The sequence below is a fragment of the Protopterus annectens genome, chromosome 4.part0 (assembly GCF_019279795.1).
Source record: "Protopterus annectens isolate FY-2018-M chromosome 4.part0, PAN1.0, whole genome shotgun sequence".
In the NCBI taxonomy this organism is placed as follows: Eukaryota; Metazoa; Chordata; order Ceratodontiformes; family Protopteridae; genus Protopterus; species Protopterus annectens.
In genome coordinates, this window is record NC_056733.1 from 1,496,798,998 (window position 1) to 1,496,822,011 (window position 23,014).

General features: G+C 40.1%; 1 protein-coding gene across 1 annotated transcript in view; it reads right to left on the minus strand.

Moving 5' to 3' along the window:
- ITK (IL2 inducible T cell kinase) overlaps nucleotides 1-23,014 on the minus strand; it is a 1,334,312-nt gene that overhangs the window by 407,943 nt on the left and 903,355 nt on the right. Inside the window, exon 7 of the mRNA XM_044069337.1 lies at nucleotides 10,846-10,911. Coding sequence (XP_043925272.1) covers nucleotides 10,846-10,911 — 66 coding nt within the window. The remainder of the gene's footprint in view (nucleotides 1-10,845; nucleotides 10,912-23,014) is intronic.

The window sequence follows — 23,014 nt, forward strand, 5'->3', positions numbered from 1 at the left end:
CAGACTTACCTGCTTGTCTCCAAGCCTGACTGTGTGTAACTGCACAAGCACAGGGTACTGCACTATCAACATAATTTCTTATCAGGACATCTGCAGGTATATCCTCAAACACACCTACTTGCTGGCTTCCTTTTCCACCCTCCCAGTCCAGGTGAACCCTAGCCAAAAGTATTTGGAATGGGATCCCTTCCAAAGCCCTGACTGGAGTAGACTGTCCAGGCAAGTAGTGCTCCTCTGTAACCATTGCAGGCTTTACAATGGTTATATCAGAGGCTGTGTCTCTCTTGGTTCATAGGTTCATAGGTTCATAGGTAGGTACTAGGCTATTGGTCCTAGGGCCTATATAAGCCTAGCCAAGGGTACCCTGGCTTTCGCCACCCAAGAAAAATTATTTTCTTGTGCCACTGTCGAGTAGAGCAACAGAAGTGATCCCCGGGTTGAATTTCCTATCTCCCATCCAATCATCAAGATTTTTTTTGAAGAGTGCTAATGAGGAGCTTTGTTTGATATAGATAAGTAGTTTGTTCCAGAGTATGGGAAGTCTCTGGGACAGGAATCTATCCCTACAGCATGTTCTGTTTATTGTAGTGACAAGGTTTAGATCCCTAGAGGATGTAGCTCATAGGGATTGGGATTTCTTTAAGTGGAGCATGTCTAAAAGCTCTGGGTTTGATATAGCTTTGTGTGTTAGGCAGAGATTGCCTCTGAGTAGGCGATATGTGACAGAGTAAAGCTGCATTTTTTTTAGATGGTCTGCATAGGGCATCTGTTTGAGGCCAGTAATCCTCTTTGTGAGGTATCTCTGTGGCCTCTTTGCCATTCACTACCATAGGATATAACCTCTGGTGGTAGTTTGGTACCCCTGTTGTCTCAAGACAACCTACTATTGGCATTTTGTCTTTCCCACTTACTGGCTCTCTCACCTTTTTCCCCACCTTACCTCCAAGGACACCTCTATGCCACATGGCCCCACTGGTTTCATTAAAACATTTAACCCTAGCTCCTGGAAGTGTACCTGGACTAGTGGCTTCCCCTGCTACTGGCAGATTCTGTTGGGGCAGTCTGTGCTGCCCACCATGTGTTCCTTTAGACCCATGAGCAGTACTGGGGGTCCTTTTCCTGTGCAGGGCTGCTCTGCTTGCCAGGTACAGGTCTCCCTTTTTCCCCAACTCATCTGAAGTAGCACATTGTCTACCAGCTAACCAGATCCTCATGTTCTCAGGCAAAGTGCTAAGGGCTTTTCCCCTCACCAAAAGATCTGCCAGTCCTTCAAAAGTGGTGACCTGACATCCACTCACACACCTATGGAAATAAGTGCCCAGTTCAGCAACATATTCACACACACCTTTATCTGCCTTGCGTCTATGCACATGAAACTTTTTCCTATACGTTTCAAGTGTTAGCTTAAACAATTCTAACAAGTGATTTTTAACAGCAGTATAATCAAAACATGCAATGTCGGACATTTTTGACAAAACGGTTACAGCTTTACCATGGAGTAAGGGGGTCAGGAACCATGCCCAGAGCCTTTGGTCAACACTATACTGTTTGCATACCCTCTCAAACATATGAATGAAACTATCAAAATGATCCCCCTCTTTAAACTGCGGAAGAAATTTACTGACCTGTCGTGCTTCTGGGGTCCAGTTACTCCCTTCCCCTTTACCTCCATGACTCTGGCAAAGAGTCAGCATCTCCTTCTCATGATGCCTCTGCCTCTCCTTTTCCTCAGCTTCCAGATGTAGCAGTTTCTCATTCTCCTCAACCTGCAAACATCACATTCTCTCATTGTCCTCACTCTCTAGATGCTTCAGTCTCTCAGTTGCTTCTATTTCCACATGCCTGGCCTCCAACTCAAGTCTCTTTAGCTCCAGATGGATTTTTAAGTCCTCTGCAGAAAGTTTGAGCTGACCATTCTCCGAGGGTATTATATCTCCACTGCCAGTCTGATTGTCTTCCTGGTTGCTGTTTTCTGATGCAGCTGTAACCAACCCTGCAATCAGGTCTGCCTTAGTCAGATTTCCATGCACCAGTCCCCTAACCTGACACATCTCCGCCAGCTGGCTCCTTGTCAGCTTTCCATACTCCTCTGCTGACATGCTGCCTGCTCACCCTGACTAACTAAGTTAACAAAAGAAACAAAACAATTGTGATCTGAACTCTGAGTATTCACTGCATGGCTGATTTAGAGTACAAGTCACCTTCAGAACTCACTGTACACTAGCTACAGGAATTCATTCTACCCATACCACTACAAGCCAATTAGTATTTGCCACAAATTAATATGTGATGTGGATCTCCCACCACTGCCACCAATTAATATGTGACACCTGTGCCCTGGCCCAGCAATCAAGGGGCCTCAATCCTCACCACTAATACCAGTGAGGGGCGTCTCATATAGGAGGAAAGGATAACAAATACACACAGTAAAGTGCAATTTCTCTTAAGAGCACACAAAGATCACAGTCAGTCCGGGGCTGGTTGCTCCCTTGTTCTCCAGGTCCCCAAGAAGACTCCACACTGGCACAACTATAGGGTCCAGGTCTCAGCCTAGTGGGGAAGCTAAAACCTACAGCACCTTCTCTGTCCAACCAGTGCTTCATGTCCCTGTCCAAGTAGCTGACACACACACACACACACACACACACACACACACACACACACACACACACACACACACACACACACACACACACACACACTTTGAGAAGAGTTTATATAACCACACAGACAATCCTGGGGAAGGCTGGCACAGGTTCTCCAGACTATATGGTAGTATCAGCTGCCACCACTCACTAATATTTATCAGATACTCAAAGGCCCTTAAAAAAGGTGTCCAATTATTACTGTGCAATATTATTATCCAATTGGTAATATAACCAAGGGATAAAGCTATTAGAGTTGCTTTGTACAGTTTTATCAAAGGCATGCAAGTACTCTAAAGAGCTTAAATTATCTCTACAAAAACAGCCACAGCTGAAAGGGTTTAAAATATTTAATAATAAATAGTCAAAACACAGAACAATACTTTTTACTATACAGTGCTAGTCAATAGTTCAGAGATCACAGATAAATACTTAAAATAATTCCTTAGTACAGTTATGACATCACAGAAAAAAACACTTAGTCTAATCTTTCTAGTTTATAGCTATTTCTAAGAGAAAACACAAATCTAAGATAAACTTACATATAGAGCAAGACAGTGCTGGTGAGTTGGATGGTCAAGACAACAATGCTTCATGCTCTCTGATTATCTCTGTTTTTAAAATCACATTCCTGGTTCACATTACATCATTCTTCACACTTCCCTGGGTTCCCAGGCTAACAGAAACTACATTTACATTCTTCACCTCTGGGCAGAAAACAGAGCAATAAAGGACATTTATGCATGCAAATTCTGGCCATTACCTCTGGTCTTAAAACAATAGCAAGAATTCCTTCCTCTAGACCAGCCAGAGCCATGTTTACATCAAAGGGACGCAACATGCTTTACTTGGTCAGCAGAGTGCACTGTTGTTACAATTTTGCAGTTCCACATATAACAGCATTTTGTTCCATTTAAGACAACAAGCCTGTGGCTTACATTAATATTTACAAATGACAGAATTATCTATAAAGTTCTATCTGGTTAGGCTGGCAGCCTTCACAGTAAGTACAGCAAAAATGGTGGAATAGTCAATCTCAGGACTATGAAAACAAACACTAGTAAGCATAAACATAAATGAATAAATAAAATTATTGATACTATGATGTGTAGTAACTTGATTACCAAGACTTTGACATAGTGTTAACAAGTCAATAGTATGGCAGAGAAATGATCGTGGCAGTATCAGCTATAAAGTGAAATAATCCTAAAAAAGTAAAACATTTTGTGTGTGTGTGTTGAATGGTGGGAGGTAGAGATACACAGAAAAGTAATTTATTTATCTGAAAGTAGAAAAACAGTAATGTAAACAGCTTAGCTCTTAAATGTATTGCAAGGGTATCATAGGATAGTATACAAAATAGGAGGCAAACAGAGGAGTAAAGTTAGATAATAGACAGGACTGGGGAGAGTTTTGGGTAGAAGTGTATTATTACAAACTAAAAAAACTGTGGGGTTTTGCATGTTTTCCCTACATCCATGTGAATTTCCTTAAGAGATTCTGATTTTTCCACCCACCAAAACACAAGGCTTAGATATTATTCTAAATTATCCCAGCATGTAATACTTCCTGTTGCCCTTCTGGCCTGGACTATGGGTAGAAAAGATTTGCATGTATTAGTCCACTTACCTAGTTTAACACTTACCCAGCTTTTTATAGTGTCAGTGGCTCAATGGTAAACATATGTGTCTTTGGTGTTCAGATTAGAAGGCTGTGGGTTCTATTCTGACTTCAGCTGATTGGATTAATTTCCCAGTACTGACACTGTAATGCAGTGTGTGGGGAGTGGTGCTTTCTTTTGGATGAGATATTAAACTAAGGTTCCATCTCTTGTAAAAGATCCTCCTGCGCTTATCAAAAAGAGTAGGAGAAAGTTCCCTGCTCAAATTTCCCTTTGTTAGTATAAATACAAGTTTGGGTCACCCTTAAATAAAGACAATTGGCCAAGTGGGACTATCCTGGTCAACAAATGATAAATAAAAATATACTTTTGGAAGTAGTTATAACTGGGGTGATGTGTGAATAATGTCATTTCTAAGGAAAGGTCTGTGATTATTTTGAGGAAGTTCAACAGTTTTACATGGTTTTGGGGAAACACATTGGCTACAACAAGGCATACGAATTAGCAGGAAAAGATATTCTAACAATGCAGATGAAGCGCAAGAGATGATCAAAGACCATGATGAAAGAAAGGTGTAGTATGAAATCTGAATGTCTAATGGAGGTTTGAAATTATTCATGCTCTTTCTGGCCCCATAGTGTTCCCACAACCAGTAAATGCCACACCACTGACTCATTTATCCAGTACTTCCTGAGTCTGAAATGTGAGGACAATGGGTATGGGAAATAAGAGCTGGGAAGTGTGATGAGTCAAAAACTTTTACTAGGCTTCATTTTATATTTCAAATGAACCTGCTTCTTAGCAGAGTGATTTGCTTAGTATTGATTGCATCTTCTCCCAAAGACATTGGCATGTGTAGAGTATTTAATGTATAAACATATTTTTTACTTTATGCATTTAATGTTTGGTAAGCAAGTTATAGCACTGATACTCCTAGACCATTTTCAAGCGCGCAACAACAGAAATACAACCAAAGATACAAACTTTAATCAATATCACTGCAAAACAGGTGATGTAAGAACATGCATGCAGAGAGATATAAATTGGGATAGTATGTAGCATAAATGACCCGAATAAGTAGATGTGTTATGAGAATTCATTCAGCAAAATAGGCAAGAAGAGTAGCTGTACACTGTCATACCATCACACAGTATAATATTTCTATGCAGAAAATATCTGAAGAACAAAATATTTACAGTATGTACAACTGTTAGACATTGGACATAAAGGAAAGTGAGGCATGAGCCAAATGCAGGGAATGGAGAGAGATAGAAAAGAGATGCAAAAAAAAAAAAAAAAAAAAAAAAGGTCAGGAGGGATAAACTGGAAGCGTACAGGTGTATCCTACCCAGGTTCAGGAGATCCAAGAGGTACTGCAGGAGTTTGGAAACGTTTACTGGTAAGCCAGAGTGCAGCCACCTAATAAAGCATTTTGCAGACACAGGGCCTCTATTGCCCATAAAATTGACCCCTCAAAATGTGCATGAGCTAGTTAAGCAGACTATGAGAGAGAGGAAGTACAGGAAACATTGGATCTGGAGGTAATCAAGGAGTCCAATAGTTTACTTCCGCTTTGACATATATTATTACAAAGATATAAGGTAACAAACATATTGTTTTATTTTTAATTCACAGTAATAGCATCTATTCCCAATATCTAATTTGAAATAATCTTAAATCCAGGAAGCCAGCATGTTCAGGAAAGGTTGTTGAGGTTAATGGGGACATCAGCTGATGGTCCCACCACAATGGTCTGGATTAGGGCCTGGAATTGCTAAGGCTGGCCCTGGTTATGTTCTTTTGTTATAGTTTATTGCAAATTTAGCTATTATATTATAACATTGCTCAAGTTTGGATAGTTGTGAGACTAAGATTAGTGAAAATTGGGGGAGCATATAGTAGCGATGGTAGTAAGACAGAGGCTATATGTCTTCTGGTCATGTCAGTGAGGTAGATGTTAACTTGTATAATGTGCATAGTGTTTGATGATTTTTTTACATGATCACTAGTTTCCTATTATTTATATATAGTTCCTTTTAGCACCTTTGGCAATGCATTGCAGCTACACTACATCATAAAAACTAGGTACGATGACAGTGTCTTGAAGATCAGACACGGATCAACACAACTTTGCCATTCAATTTTAGTTTTGAATACAACTATTTTTTTTGAGAAAGCTCTGAACTTTCTTTAGCTGTACAATCCATTTCATTATGGAAATAAAATGGTACATGTTATTCTATAACTGGCTGAAGCAGAGTCATATACAGTAGCAGATTTTTTTTTTCTGGAACATCCTGACCATTACAAGATGTTTTGCCAGTCATTAAGAATGTAAGCCAGCCTAAACCCAAGTCACAGAATCCCTTCAAACCAAATCACCACACCATCTCACATAGAGACGTCACTCTCAGCACTGTTTTACCATTAACACTCTGAAATGCTTACTTCAGTATGGTTGCTCAGTACATAAAAAGTATAAGAAGCTGTAAAGCACTTTCCACCCTGATACAGTACAGCTATAATTTCCAGCTTTATCTGTCAGTCTGTCTGTCTTTCTATACAGTAAAGTTTTATAGAGAATTGGGAAACAAGGTAAAAGGAATTGAAAGACCAAAGAAAAAAAAAAGAAAAACAATTGATACATTTTGGAGAAATATTTATGAAGATCCTGTGCAGCATAACAAAGATGCTAAATCGATAGAAGAAGTAAAAGAAAGACCCCAGGCCCAAATCCAGTATCTAACTTCTGGCTAAAAGTATTAACATCTTTGCACGAAGATTTAGCCATGATTAAGAACTGCTTATATGCGCACTGTGAACAGACACCAGCCTGGCTAACAACAGGAAGAACAATGCTCCTACTTAAGAGTGAACCTGCAAGCTACCCTAAAAAATATAGACCAAAAACTTGCCTTCTGGTGACGTACAAACTATATACTGGAATTGATGCTGACAGAATTTACAGTCATTTAGAAGAAAACTCAGTTATGGCAATAGAACAAAAGGGTAATAAAAGAAAGTCATATGTAATAAAGGATAATTTGTTGTTAAATAAAGTCATAGTGGAGAAGTGTAAAAAGGGGAGCAATCTAAGTATGGCATGGACAGACTACAAAAAAGCATTTGACAGTATCCTGCATTCATGGATAAAAGAGTGCTTAAAAATGTATAAGATACACCCTACAGTGAGTGATAAACTACATCACAGCGACCATGAAACAGTGGCAAAACTGCTTTGCAGTTAAGCCCCGATAAAGGACGAATTATTATTCCAGAGATAAAAATTCAAAGGGGGATATTCCAGGGTGACTCCCTGCCACCACTGCTCTTCTGCCTTGCCCTTGACCCATTAAGCTGTTTGCTTAACAGATTAGGCCATGGCTATAATTTGGCTTCCAGAAAGCAACAAAGTGTGAAGACTTCTCATCTTCTCTTTGTAGATGAGTTAAAAGTGTATAGCTCATCAAATGAGGAACTGAAAGAACAAGTGCAAGTAGAAAAAACTTTTTCAGATGATATAAGATTGTCATTTGATCTTGATAAATGTGCAAAATGCAACCTTTAAAGCAGGAAAACTGCAGCATCAAGAAAACATCAGTTTGGGATAAGAACTGAAAGAACCTGAACAAGAGGGAGTGTATAAATATTTGGGAACTGATGAAGGATCAACAATAAAACATGAACAAATGTGAATACAAGGGTTTATATTAAATCAGCGAATGCTCAAAATAGCGAATGCTGATTTATCAACCCTTTAAGAGTGAAAACTGACAATCCTGAAGACATGGAACAGCTATTTTTTCCCAGGGAAAAAAAAAATCACTGGGTCGTTTTTGTGACTTTGCCATTTCCTCCACTTTGGTGTGATCTCAGAGTTGGTATATTTACGTAGGGTGTGTGTGTGGGGCACAGCCCCCCACATTGGGGGGTGGGGTGGCGGGCGAAGTCCCCCACTTTATTTTGTGTTTTGAATTTTTTTTTTTTTTTTGTGGAACAGCGATTTTTTTTTTCCCTGGGGAAAAAATTGCTGTTCCGTGTCTTCGAAATTGTCATGTTTCGCTGTTTACGGGCTGATAAATCAGCATTTGCTATCTTAAGTGTTCACTGATTTAATATAGACCCTGAATAAAACTTAGTAAGGAATACTTTAGAAGACTTAAATTAATCCTGAAAACAGGTTGGCATCTAGGAACAAAGTTCAAGCTGTAAATCAAATTGCTCTTCCTGTCCTAACTTACAGTTTTGGAGTGACTGACTGGCTCCAAAAGGTGTTGGATAGATAAGACAGGAAAACAAGAAAGATGTTTTTTGCTCATCAAATGATTTATAAAAATCAGTGCATGCCAAGATTATATATTCTCAGTTCTGAAGGCTTTATGGGACTCCTTGAAAATGAGTACATGTATATATCTGCAATCGTGGGACTGCATATATATCTGCAGACCACTGAAAACCCAAACATAGTGAAGATTTTGAAACATTAGGAGAATAAATCTACAATGACTTCCCTGCTTAGTCCAGCAGAAACATATCAGTGTCCAGTGGGAATGGAAATAAAACTATAAGCAGATAAAATCAGGCAGCAACTGAATGTGCTAAAAAACAAAAGAAAGATATAAATGAAGGATCAGATGAGAAGGCAAGGAATGTGGAAAATGCATAAATATAGTTGCAAGTAGAGAAAACTCCTGGAACAACCTCATGTTGATCAGGATCGAATGCAGGAATGGTTAAGGAGAGGTGAATTCAAACCAAAAGATGAAAGGTTAATACTGGTGGCGCAAGATAGTAGACTACATACACATGGGTTAACAAAGTTCATTGAACATGTGAGAGAAACAGACAAATGTAGATTTTGTAAAACAGAATTGTTGCTGATTGCGACATACTAATGGCAGAAGGACTGTATACTGAAGGCATAATAATGTGGCAAGACTGCTGCACTGGGGATTGTGTAAAAATGATAATATTAAAGTAGCTGAAAAACACTGGAAACAAGCCACAAAACACCACAGAGAATGATGAAGTCTACATTACATGGGATCACCCTGCTAGACAGGGGCCTGGAGAAGTAAATATTGTGGGAGGAAATATCCAGGGAATTGTTATGGCTAGGCTTGCATAGGCCCTAGGGCCGATAGCCTAGTACCAACCTATGAACCTATGAACCATTACTAACAGTTCAAAAGACAGATGCGAGAAAACCTGATATAGTGGTCCATAAAAATAAGACAAAACTAGCATTGATCATTGAAATCTGTACACCCAGTGACTACAGTGTACTGTGTACAGAGAGACACAAAGTTATAAAATATCAGGATTTGCAGGCAGAAATGAGAGCAATGTGGAAGAAAGATACCCAGACAGTTCCAGTAGTAGTAGGAGCAATGGGTTTTATAAAAAGAATCTACAATCGTATTTAGATATCTTACCGATACATAATAAAAAATAATCTACAATTGTGTTTAGATGTGTTACCGATACATGTAACTCTGTCATTACTGGGCACATTGCAGGTGCTGCAAAGAGCACTTCTGGCTAACATCAAAGATTGAAACGATACTAATGTCATGAGTTTTAATCATACTTTGACTTAGGAATGGGGTTCATTCCCATCATGGTGTTAGAAACCCTAAAGACTTAAAGAAATTAAAAAATACAGTTTCTATATGGGTCCATTCCTATCATGGTATTAGAAACACAAAAGACTTGGAGAAATTTAAAAAAAAATACAGTTATATTTTCCAGCTTTAGCTGTTAATCTGTCTGTCTTTCTATCTGTCTATCTTTGTTAAATCAGTAAGTAAAATTGTCCAGTGACTGTTTCAGTCATGACCTGGGCCAAGAGGCAGTAACAGTTTTTTTTTTTAAAGATTTACAATCAGATTACTTTCTGAGTTACATTTCACACCAACAGTTACATTTGGGACACAACTCTCTGCATTCTGTACAAAGATCTAACACTGATACGGTTCAATAACTACAATAGTTGTTCTTTTATAGGAATGCCATTTATATCAGCATGTTATGTACAAGGTTACTAGTGTATTTATTTATATATTTATCCATCCATCCATCCATCCATCCATCCATCCATCCATCCATCCATCCATCCATCCATCCATCCATCCATCACCCATTTTTTCCACTTTTCACATGGATTGGGGTGTCACTTCACCAGTGTCAATCATCTAGAGCCAAGCTTTGTATATTTAAACTGGTTGCACAACTGTCTATCTATATCATTATATTTGCACATTGCTGAGTATAGTTTGAGTTTTTGTAAGCTATCTCAGACACCAATTCCCTAGATCTAAACTGTTTCCCTATAACAACTGTGCTTATATTTGCTACTGAGCTGGTCTTTCAAGAGCTTTCAAAAGAGAGTTAGTTTGCCAGTTTATTGTATTTTGCATAGCAGATTATTGCGAGCCAGTGATGCTACAGTGGTTGTTTTGTAGAAGGCTGTTTCTGTTGCTGCCATGTTACAGGATCTTCCTAGCTGTGGGGGTCTTGACTTCTTAGCCTTCTCCTTATGTCACCCAAATATTTATAAACAAGAAAATAAGGACTTACTGATATTTGTGTAGGTTGTTGCAGGATTTTTCCGATAAAAAATTCGATGGTGCCAACATCTCATTCCTGCTGACAACAAAAAATTAACAATCAGAAGAAGGAGATGACAAATCATACACTGAATCATTCACAGTATATCTATCACCTAGTAAAACAAATAGTGCCTATTGTTCACAGTGAGTGTAGGAATGAAAGGAATATTATAGGTGATAAGCTCATATTTCAAAAAAATAAAAAATAAAGATAATCGATTTCAACGTTTTGGGCAGTGATATGTTTAACAAGGTTTCTCATATCAGAGTGGCACTTTTAACAATGGGAATACTGTTTGAATAGCATAAGATTCCTTCACAATTCCAGCTGCTCCTGTATAAATTTGGAATGAAATCAAGGAACATTTCACAGAATAGGCTGAAAAGCTGCTATCTGCTGAAAGTGTGTAGTTGATAGTTGGATGTGTGGACAGTAAACATGACAAGTTAATAATGTAGCAGTAAAAGTGACATAGTGTGCATGCTATATGGGTCTAGTTAGTGCAGTATAACAACATGGAATGCTGCTCACCACCATTTTGAATTTATTCTCCCTGTATTTGCTACATTAGTTATATATATTAAATTAACATTCTGGTTTTCTAGGTAATGCACTATAGTATATGACATGCGGGTGTCCCATAGTCTAATGACTCTATCTACTTGCATATATAACATTTGAAGGCTGTCTTTTTCACTCTAACAGCTTCTTATTTTGCCACATCCTAGATGAAATAACAACTACTCTTCTAGTAACAACTGCATAATCAGTACTGTTAATTGAAAGATTTAATTAATAATGACCTCTAGAGCTCAGAAGAACAGCAATCATTGTTTCTTGTGTTATACTCTTGGCATGACATTTGAATGATGTCATCTCAAGTTACACACTTCACACTGAGGGTTAAGACTACCTCATGAGAGAGTATGAATCGATATATTAGTTTTGAATGACACAGCCATGGTTTACTGCTATCCTACAATAGATTATTTACAAAGGAAATGTTTTACCATGTTTAATTAACTTGGTTGCAAAGTACACACTTTGTGGTGTATCTTTCCCATTGTTGATACAAATCGGTGGAATGGATTTATGAGATGTTTGCACATTTGCACACACACAGTGATTATAGTGACATATCCACATTATAGTTATTGTCTGCAGTTTCCATCACTTCAGCTGTGGCATCAAAAAGATGATGAAGGGTGGGAGGTTGGCATAATGGTTAAGGTGTTTACCTTATAAACACAAGGTGCAGGGTTTGATTTTCACATGGGGTAATTGGCTAGGCTTAAAATGGTCCACAAGGGCATCGAGCCTAGTACTAACATATGCATTATGTTGTTTAAAATGGACAGGATGAGCACATTATAATGTAAATAAAATACTAAGATTTCTTTTATTTATAAATGAGTGATTTGCAGGCAGACTTGCAGAAAAATAATGTAGATGTAAAAACATGGTGGCCTTAAATTCTGAATGGTCAGTAGCGACCAAAATCTGCATTTCAGTGGAGCTACCAGACTTATTGGTATAGGATATTATGTTTTATCTTCTATTTTTAAATCTTTCTGTGCATACAAAGAGAATATAACCCACTGCACATGAAGAGTACACTGGGTAGACAAGCTTTGGAAGGCTATAAAGACTACAGGAAATTCTATTTGCACTTAAAAAAGTGTTTTCCTAAAAACATGAATGGCTTGTGAGTTTACCTTTGTTTTACGGATTACCAAAATAACCAATACAAAAAATATGATCAGTCTCCCCAAAGGAAAGAGTCAAAATGATTAGGTTAGAGATGGACATTGGTCAAAGTTCCATGCTCTGTAAGTGTAACAGGCAAGCAAACTCTGTCTCTGATGGGTAATAACAATAACTTAATATCTCAAATGTTCACACTTGTTGAATATGCAGACTGAAAATAATACCTTAGAGAGCAGACTCAGTCTTTCAGGAAGAAAAGAACATCAGAAAAGGGGATTCCATTCATATGGTGGATATAAAAATATGCAGATTGCCAGGCACCCAGTATTACTGCTGCACAGGTTAAAACAGCACTGTCCAAGGCCAAGAATACAGCTTCCATGGGACCTGACAATATCCATGGCTGTATTCTACATGAACTACAGAGTGAACTAGCACCTCATCTGTGTGCCCTGTTCAATCACAGCCTCACCTCAGACTTTGTCCCTACCGAATGACACACTGCTACAGTCATCCCTCTCCACAAAGGAGGAGTGACTACAGACCCTAGGAACTATCGCCCTATTAGCCTGATGAGTCTGATAAGCAAAGCTATGGAACACATCATCATGGACCTAATAAACAAGGATACAGGGAATCTCCAAACTCTGGATCCCACACAGTTTGATTCTGTGAAGGGTAGGTCATACCTGCTCAACTTGGTTAACTTCTCTGAGTCAGGCACCAGAGCTGTGGATGAAGGCAAGGTGGTTCATACAGCCTTCCTTGATCTGGCCAAGGCCTTTGATACAATTCCACACTCAGGAATCATAGAAAAACTCACTAAGCTAGGCATCAACCCCTATATCACTAGCTGGGTTGCAAACTGGCTCACAGATAGAACCCACAGTGTGAAAGTAGCTGACTCCAAGTCAGACTGCTGATCAGTCACAAGTGGAGTCCCACAGGGTTTGGTCCTGGGTCCCCTCCTGTTTGCTATTTACTTATCTGAAGTCCATGCCAACATGAAGGGACTCTAGCTTACAGAGTTCACAGATGATTGCAAGTTGCAAGCTATTATTAACTCCCCAAGTGATGTTGACATCCTACAAAAAGGCCTCACTGAGACCAACGACTGGTGTCAGAACCATGGCCTTAACCTCATTGCCAAAAAATGTGTCTTCATCCCCTTTGGGAAAAACCCATTTCCCATGAATTACCACATCGATGGTAGTCCACTGAACACAGAAGGCATTATAAGAGATCTGGAAACACAGGTTGACAGTAATCTCTGTTTTGACCACCACATTGCCACTGTTGTCAGAAAGTCCTTCTGTGTGGCACATCTCATTACTAAGGGGCTTGCCTCCAGGAAGAAAGAGGTCATTATCTCCTTCTACTCTTCCATCATTAGGCCAATCATCGAGTACAATGCCCCATTTGGCATGTACCTCACTAGACACCTGCAACAACTGGAGAGGCCGCAAAAGTACTTCACAAAAAGGATCCTAGGCCTTAAACACTTGTCCTATATGGACAGACTAAAAAAACTCCAACTATTCTCTGTCTCATATCGCCTACTTAGAGGTGATCTCTGCTTGACTTACAAAGCCATGTCTGACCCAGCTCTGTTAGAAATGCTACATCTAAAGAAATCCCAATCCCTCCACACTACATGCTCCAGAGACCTCAACCTCATTACCACAATCAACAGAATGTGCTGGAGGGACAGGTTCATAACCCAGAGACTGGCCATGCTATGGAAGAGACTTCCCATACATGTCAAACAGAGCACCTCACTGGCCCTCTTCAAGAGAAATCTTGATGAGTGGATGGGAAATAGAAAATTCACCCCGAGGATCACTCCAGTGGCTCTACTTGACAGAGGCACTGGGAACTAAGGTCGGGTGGCACAATGCGAGGATAATCCTATAGGCTGGGCTTGTAAAGGGTCCAAAGCCATTAGCCTAGTACATACCTATGAATCTATGTAACTTTTAAGAAGCAATAGACACCAATGCATAAAATAATAAAATAAAATAAAATAAATATAAATGTTTTACATTGAGCAACCCCCCCCCACACACACACACAGCCAAATATAGGGCTTTATTCACCTCATTTAATTATCCTTAATTACTTCATCTCTGAAATCACACATTTCTGGCAAAGACCATGTCCTTTCCCAAGGCCATATGACCTTAAAGTCAGCATGAATGTCATAACATGAATGTTATCACTTACTGACTTTCTGAATGGATTCACAAGCATTGTGCACAGTCATATAAGAGACTTCTGTCTTCTTTATATGGTTTTCTATTCTGACAATAGCTTGATTCATAAACATGAACTGTCGGCATTACTGCTCTGGAAAGTACACAGGACAACCCAGTTTAGTGAATCTTGTCCAGAGGCTGCGTGGAATACAGTGCAAGATAGCAAACACAAGGCATTATACATCAATTTGTACATTCACGCAAAACATTAAAAGAGACATTTGAGTGACAACAGAAGTGGTGCATGATAGTCACACTATACACAAAAATAGTAACTGTGGAGCAGAAAGCAACCCAAGGGGAATATTCACATGCAATTATATCTCTTTAGTGATTCATAGTTAACCACCAAAATGATCAGTCCATCTTAATTGTTAACTAAGTGTTCAGACTGTGTATGGCAATACATCTGTATTGCAGGTAACATGACCTGAAGATACAACTGACAGGAAAGATTACATTCTGATACACATAATTAGACGGTTGGGGTATACCCTCATACTGTATGAGACCAATTGTATAGTTTGTTTTTTAGGGAAGAACTGCAAGGTAAGATTCACAGCAGATATAACACACACACATATACACATGTAAGTATAGATATGGTCATCATTTACAGCCAGTTTACTAACTGTGTACAGTTCAAATGTCTGATTGTGATCATATGAATTAATATATACTCTTCCTGTCCTAGATCCTCACTCATACAATACGCAGATGATTCTACACTTATCACTGCTGCTGAATCACCAACGCAACTAAAATCAGACACACAGTCCTCTTTTAACTCTGTAGAAAACTGGCTATCTGAAAACAACTTATCCTTAATCCAAAGAAAACCAAATTACTACTCTTTCTCCCTAAAAACCATAACCACATAAAGTCTTCCTTCTTCATACTGTCACAAAATAATACTCAAATACAAGCGGACACCAGTACAAAACTCTTAGGTGTTACTATTGATGATAGACTAACCTTTGATTTACACATCAATAATTGTATCTGAAAAACACATCTCAAGCTAAGTCTGCTTTATAGAAACAAAAAATATCTTACCAAAAAAGGAAAACTAACCCTTTCAAATGCCTTCCTCTTACCTATTTACTTTATAGCTCCCAAATTCTCACCAGCCTCAACACTGGACTACTAAACAAGTTAGAAACAACTTATAACAGGATTGCCAGATTTGTGGCCCAAAATTCTTACAAGTCCCATCACTGTCTCTCACATTAAATTGGCTAGAATTACCTAACCTGTACAATCAGTTTCAGATTATTCATTCCATTCTCTACAAACCCTCTTTCTGTCCAACTATCTCATCTCTAATCTCTCATTGCCTACCCATTAGATTACTCCGCAGTTCTGTACAAGGCTTAGTAAAAATCTACAAACCAAGGACCAAAATGGGTCACCTCATCTATAGCTTTAACCCTTCCAAGGCCTGGAATAGCCTACCACTGGATATAAGATCCCTTGAACATCCCAATTAATTCAAAACCGCTACAAAAAATACCTTCATGAAAAATGGACTTGCCAGTATAATTATCCCTAGTAAACACTCCCCTATAACCTTCTACCTCTCTTCTCTCTTCCTTCCCTTCAATAAACAAACTTACTACTTTATCTTCTCCTCTTGGTAGGTCACTGTACAAATATATCTAGCAAAATATTTCAGCTATATAACTATTGTACTATTATGTATATAACATGTAATTATGAATGTATCCCCCTGATGAATGTATTTCTATGTATTTCACTTGCCACAGTTTAATGCATGACACTGTAATGCAATAATATATGGTATTGATGAATGCAATGTGTGACACTGTAATGCAGTAATCTGTGGTACTGATGAATGTATTTCTATATGTGTTCAATATATAAAATTTCTATTCTCCGTTGGAGCTTTTCTCCTCGGGCCTCCTCTGAAAATGGGCATTTCTAGCCCAGTCGGACAAACCTGGTTAACAAATATAAAATAAAAATAAATAAATAAAAATAAATATACATAAATAATAGCCAGTGTAAAATATTTCATCTCATTGTTGTTAGACATGTATAGTGCAACCCATTACAATCCCCAGTCACCCACACATATGGAGCTGAGTGTTGTGTGTTCTCTTTCAGTGCATGTACATGCATGCTTTTGTATGACTGTGGTGTTTTGAGGGGTACATATTGCAGTGTAGTGCATTTCAGTATGTGTGGCAAATGTGGTATACCCATGAAGTAGTAGATCATGCATGCATAGCATCAAAGATAAAGCAGTTTGTTTAGTGCACATAGTACTGTGTATATTGATAAATCTATGTCCTCTGTACACAGCATAACGTCAGTGAGGTATACCAGTGCAGCACTGTGCTTTTACAAAATCACAGTCCCACTTAGGACAGTTTTTTTTAACTTTTCAATTGTTTTTTTTGGACACTACACTGCTTATTTCTATATTGACTTAATGAAGGAATATGGTATGGCAGTAGCGCAAGATGTCTGTAGTCATACTGTACCATTGCTTCATTCTGTGGTGGTGTAATAATTTTAACTGCAGTAGAGCAATTCTGTGACACATAAGCATACCACGTTGTGGCTTCATGTGACACATCTAAATAAAGCATGCATTTATAGAGTTTTGTCTTTGGCACCTCAAGGTGGTGCTGCAGAAAGTTTTGGTGAGTAAGACAAATTATTTCAAGTGGCACTGGAAACTCAGTCTGCACCTGGCCTCCTCTTGTATTTCAGTCCATTCTGATGGCAATATTTCACAATTGAATCCAGCATACTTTGCTCCCATTTATGCCGATCTCTTCATGGGATATTTGGAATTACATTTCATTTATGATAGTGAGCGAAACATCTATCTGGAACATATGGACATATGGCGAAGATATTTAGATGACTGTTGGTTAGTGTGGCGGGGCAGCCAAGATGTTCTTACCAAGTTTGTGGCATATCTCAACAAAAACCCATGGGATATAGAATTTACCATCAACATTGCATATACAGAGATTGTGTTTTTGGATGTACTAATCAAAAGACTTGCGGATCATACTTTATCATAGGTTCATAGGTTCATAGGTTCATAGGTTCATACTAGGCTATCTGCCCGAGGGCATTTATAAGCCTAGCCCATTGTTTTGTGGCTTACGCCACCCCTTTAGTATGGGGAACTATACCCATTATTTTGCTGTGCCTCTGTCGAGCAGTGACACTGAGGTAATTCCTGGGGTATATCTGCGATCTCCCATCCATTGGTCAAGATTTCTCTTGAACAAGGCCAGCGAGTGCTCTGCCTCACATGTGCGGGATTTTGTTCCACAGCATAGGGAGTCTTTGGGTGATGAATCTATCCCTCCAGCACGTCCTATTAATAGCCGTGTCGAGGTTTAAGTCTCCCGCCCTTGTGGCTCTGATGGATCTAGATTTTTGAGGTGAAGCATATTCATCAAATCTGGGTTTGACATGGCCTTGTATGTTAGGCAAAGGTCACCTCTGAGCAAGCGGTGGCGACTGAATAGAGCTGGAGTTCTTTCAGTCGGGCAGCATAGGACAGATTTTGAGACCCTTTATCCTTTTGGTGAGGAACTTTTGTGGCCTCTCCAGCTGCTGCAAGTGTCGGGTCAGATACATTCCGAATGGGGCATTGTACTCAATCATTGGTCTGATGAGTGATGAGTAAAGGGAGACTATGACCTCCCTTGATCTAGATGAGAATCCCTTCATGATAAGGTGGGCAATGTAGAAGGACTTCCTAACTACTTTAGCTACATGGGTGTCGAATGACAGACTACTATCAACCTGGGTCCCCAGGTCCCTGATAACTTCTTCTGTGCTCAGTGGATTGCCACCTATTTGGTAGCTAGGGGTAACCTTGTTTTTCCCGAAGGGTATGACTATGCATTTTTGGCATTTAACTTTAGGCCGTGGCTCTGGCACCAGTTATCCGTTTCTGTGAGACCCTTCTGAAGGATATCTGTGTCAGATGTGTTTTCTACTATGGCAGTTTGCAGTCATCTGCAAACTTTGTCAGCCATAACCCTCCTGTGTTTGCTTGTACTTCGGAAAAGTAGATGCCAAACAAGAGTGGGCCCAGGACTGAGCCCTGTGGGACACCACTTGTGACAGGCTTTGAGTCTGACATGGCGCCAGCAACTCTGACCCTGTGGGTTCTGTCACTCAGCCAGTTTGCAACCCATCTTGTGATGTATGGGTTAACATTTAAGCTGATGAGTTTTTCAATGATACCCGAGTGGGGTATTGTATCGAAGGCCTTAGCCAGATCGAGGTAGGCTGTATGGACTGCCTTTCCCTCATCAATGGCTTTGGTGACTGTTTGAAAAAGTCAACCAAGTTTAAAAGGCATGATCTGCCTTTGACAAAGCCAAACTGGGTTGGATCCAAAGTCTGCAAATTCCTATGTCTTTATTTATGAGGTCCATTATGATCCTCTCCATGGCTTTGCAGATAAGGCTTGTCAAGCTAATGGGCGGTAATTTCCAGGGTCTGTGGAGGCACCGCCTTTGTGAAGTGGGACCACAGTTGCAGTGCGCCACTCCTGGGTGCGTATCCAGAGGTAAGACTTTGATTAAACAGCTGTCCTAGCTGTGGGTTTAATTCCTCATTGAGTTCGTGGAGCACACAGCCGGGACACCATCGGGTCCCATGGATGCTGTGTTTTTTGCTTTGCAGAGAGCAGTTCTCCCTTGGCCCCTGGAGATGGTTGGGGGCCTGCAATCATTTGGGATAGATATCCCTCCTTTTGGCAGGGAGCGGGGGGTGAAGTTTGCACTGAACCTGTCAGCCAGTATGTTGGCAATGTCTGTAGGATCAGTAATCTTCACATCATTTTGAACTAGTTCTGAGCATATCTGGGAGTTTCCTCCAAGGTTTCTAACATAGCTAAAGAAGGCCTTATGATTGTCTTTTGAGTCTTTAGCTATTTTTCTCTCGAAATTTGCTTTGGATGATTTTATGAGAGCTCCCAGTTTTTTACTTATAGTGATCAAGGGTGTCTTACCTTTTAAGGATTTTGCTCTATCCTGTAGTAGCTTCCTCCTTTTGTTGTAGAGCCTGTTTATGGCTGGGGTCCACCAGACTGGACGCTTGCCTTTGGTACAAAGAGTCTTTGTTTTGCTTGGGATTGCCTTATCCATGCAGTCCTGCAGGTGCTGGTAGAAGGCGTTTGTAAGTGATTCAGCGGCTTGAGTATTGTTTTCCGCCGCTCGGGGCCTGAAAGGAGACCACACTAGTCTTTAGAAGTGTGAAGTCGGCTTTTGAGAAGTTCTTTACTGTGGTCTTTTTATTTCAGGTGGGGTGGGATGAGGACCTCCAGCGAGATTAGTTTGTGATCTGATCTCACCAGTGAGGGGTATACTTCCGGTGTTGAACATTGTGCTCCCATGTTCGTGATGATGAGATCAAGTATGTTATCTCCTCTTGTGGGGATGGTGACTAGTTGTTCCATGGCATTTGAGTTTATGAATTCCAGGAACTTTTGGGCTAGGGTGTTTGGGCTTGAGTAGTGTTCCCAGTCTATATTAGGGTAATTGAAGTCACCTAGTATGATGGTGTTTGGTGATACATTTATCCCCTCTAGTGTTTTCAGGAAGGCCATGTGAGTTTCCTGAGTTTGTGAGGGTGGCCTGTAACATGCTACAATTTGCAGAGCAGTCTTGCCTATGGTTAATTGCACCTGGATGGTCTCCGATGCATCGTGCGTTGCCACCAGTCTTGAGGTGTGGGTGTCCTTGATGAATATGGATACCCCCTCCTTTCTTGGTATTGTCCGGATTTTGGGGCGGAACGCATGATATGAGGTAAAACCTGATAGCGCTGGGGTGCTCTCAGGAGCCTTGAACCAGGTTTCTGTCACAGCACAGACATCGATGTTCTCCATACTGAGAAGGGCCTCGAGTGCGTGCATTTTGAGATTTAGACTTCTGGCATTGAGCAGCATTACCCTTAGTTTTTTCCTTTTTGTGTTCTAGGGTGGTAGGTTTAGAATTTGAGCCTTGCCTAAAAAGGCACTATGGGGTGGCAGAGCCTTTGCCAATATCCGGAATCCCAGGGTGACAGGTGCAAGCCGTCCCTTGCGAAGCAGCGTGGCTTGTCCAGCATGTCATCCCAGGCAGACAGATACTGGATCCCCTTTGAATGACACCAGTGTTTAAGCCAATTGTTAAAGCTGATCATCTTATCTCTGTATTGTGGCATCATTCTTGGTGAAGGTAGGATACTGCTCAAGGTCAGGGTCATACCTGCCTGGGCTACATAATCAGAGAGCTCCTCAATGTCTCTTTTCATGTAGTCCAAGGAGGTCGTCTCAGGTCATTTACACCAGCGTGGACAATGACTGAGTCATATTTGTACCTGCTGTTGAGAGACCTGAGTGCTTGCGTTATGTGGCGGATTCTGGCGCCCGACAGGCAGCTTACTGTGACCTTCTCCTTACTCACTCTGGTGAGCGGGACATCAGTGTGTCTGACTATGGAGTCACCAATGACTAGTGTGTCTGGCATTGTGTTTGGCCTTAAGGGCTGTGACTGTTTGACACTCTGACTGTGAGGTCTATGTGTTGCGGGTGTTGTGTTCTGAGGTGGTGGTTGTTTGGGTGTCTGCTTTGGTGGCCTCTGCTGTTTTGGTAGATTTTTGATCAGAGCCTCCGAGTATGTCTTTGTGTGTTTATGTGTATGATTTGAGGTTGTAATGGTACTATGTGAGACTGGGTCTATAGTGTGTGTGGTAACCTTCTCCTCCTGACTGGTCTTACCAGTCCTATGTTGAGAGAGCTCAGCCTCCAGTTTGGCCGTATAGTTGCATCTCTCGCATGTATTTGTGTTTTGTGGGAGGAGGAAAGGGTTGTCTGTGTACATGAGGCAATTGAAACATTGCCTCAATATTCCCAGGTTCACCAGCTGAGCAGGAGAGGACACTAGCAACTGATCCCTCGACATGCTAGAAGGGTAGACGAAAACTTTAAAAAAGATTCGGGGCGTGGGTGACCGAGAAATGGGGGGTTGCCTTTTTGGGGTACTATCTATGACAAGAGTGCCGTATCAAGGTAATAAGTACTGTAGGAGCAAGTGCTAGGTTTAATAGATAGAGAATAGTCTACTTGGAGTCAAGTAGAGTTGATCTTTTTAGTTATAGGATACGCTGATTTGATCAGTAGTATAGTTCGAGGAAGGTAGTTTTAAGGGAAAATTTGAAGAGTGGACTTTAGGTAGCAATATACCGGAAATTTCCGCAATACAACACGACTCTACATGCAACAAGTTCTCACCCCCGCCACGTCATCACCAACATTCCTAAATCACAATATATGCGCCTTAAAAGGATTTGTTCATCCAACACAGATTATTACAAAAAAACTAGTGAATTAACCGCCAGATTTATAGACAGAGGATATAATATAAACCGACTTAATCACACAGTTGCACAAATTGACCAAAAAAGTCGGCAGGATTTGCTTCAATATAATAAATTGAAAGAAGGGCTTCGGTCAGCCAAACAACCAATCAGGTTAATTACTACATATGGTAATAATACAAAATGGTTCAGACAAATTGTTGACAAACATTGGGGTACCTTACAGTCCAATTCATTTCTTAGAGAGATTCTTCCTGAAAACTGTTCATTTTCCTATCGGAGAGGACGGACTATACAGTCGAATTTTGCACATTATAAACATCATGTTCCTGGTATACAACATCAAACTACATTATTTGGAGACACATTGGTTGGTTGTTACCCATGTGGACACTGTAGTTTATGCCAACATATTCGAAAAACAAAAGAATTTACCAGCAAAAATACACCAAAAATTTTTAATATTAAAATCTTTGGGAACTGCAGTTCAGACTGGGTGACATATTTGGCACAATGCTCTTGTTCTGCTTTCTACGTAGGCCAGACTTCTAGGCCTATGAGGATCAGAATTAGCGAGCACCTCAGCGCCATTCGAAACAGGCGTATAACCAATGCGTTATACAAACATACCAAACAACATACTACAGCTTCGTTCCAATTCATTATTATAGACAGAATACAATCACATAGGAATTTCAAAATGGGTTGGCACAATAGACTAAATAATATGGAACAAAGATGGATTACTACACTTGGGGCCCTTTTTAAACCTGGACTTAATGAATATCATGTACATTGGGGGGCCCCCC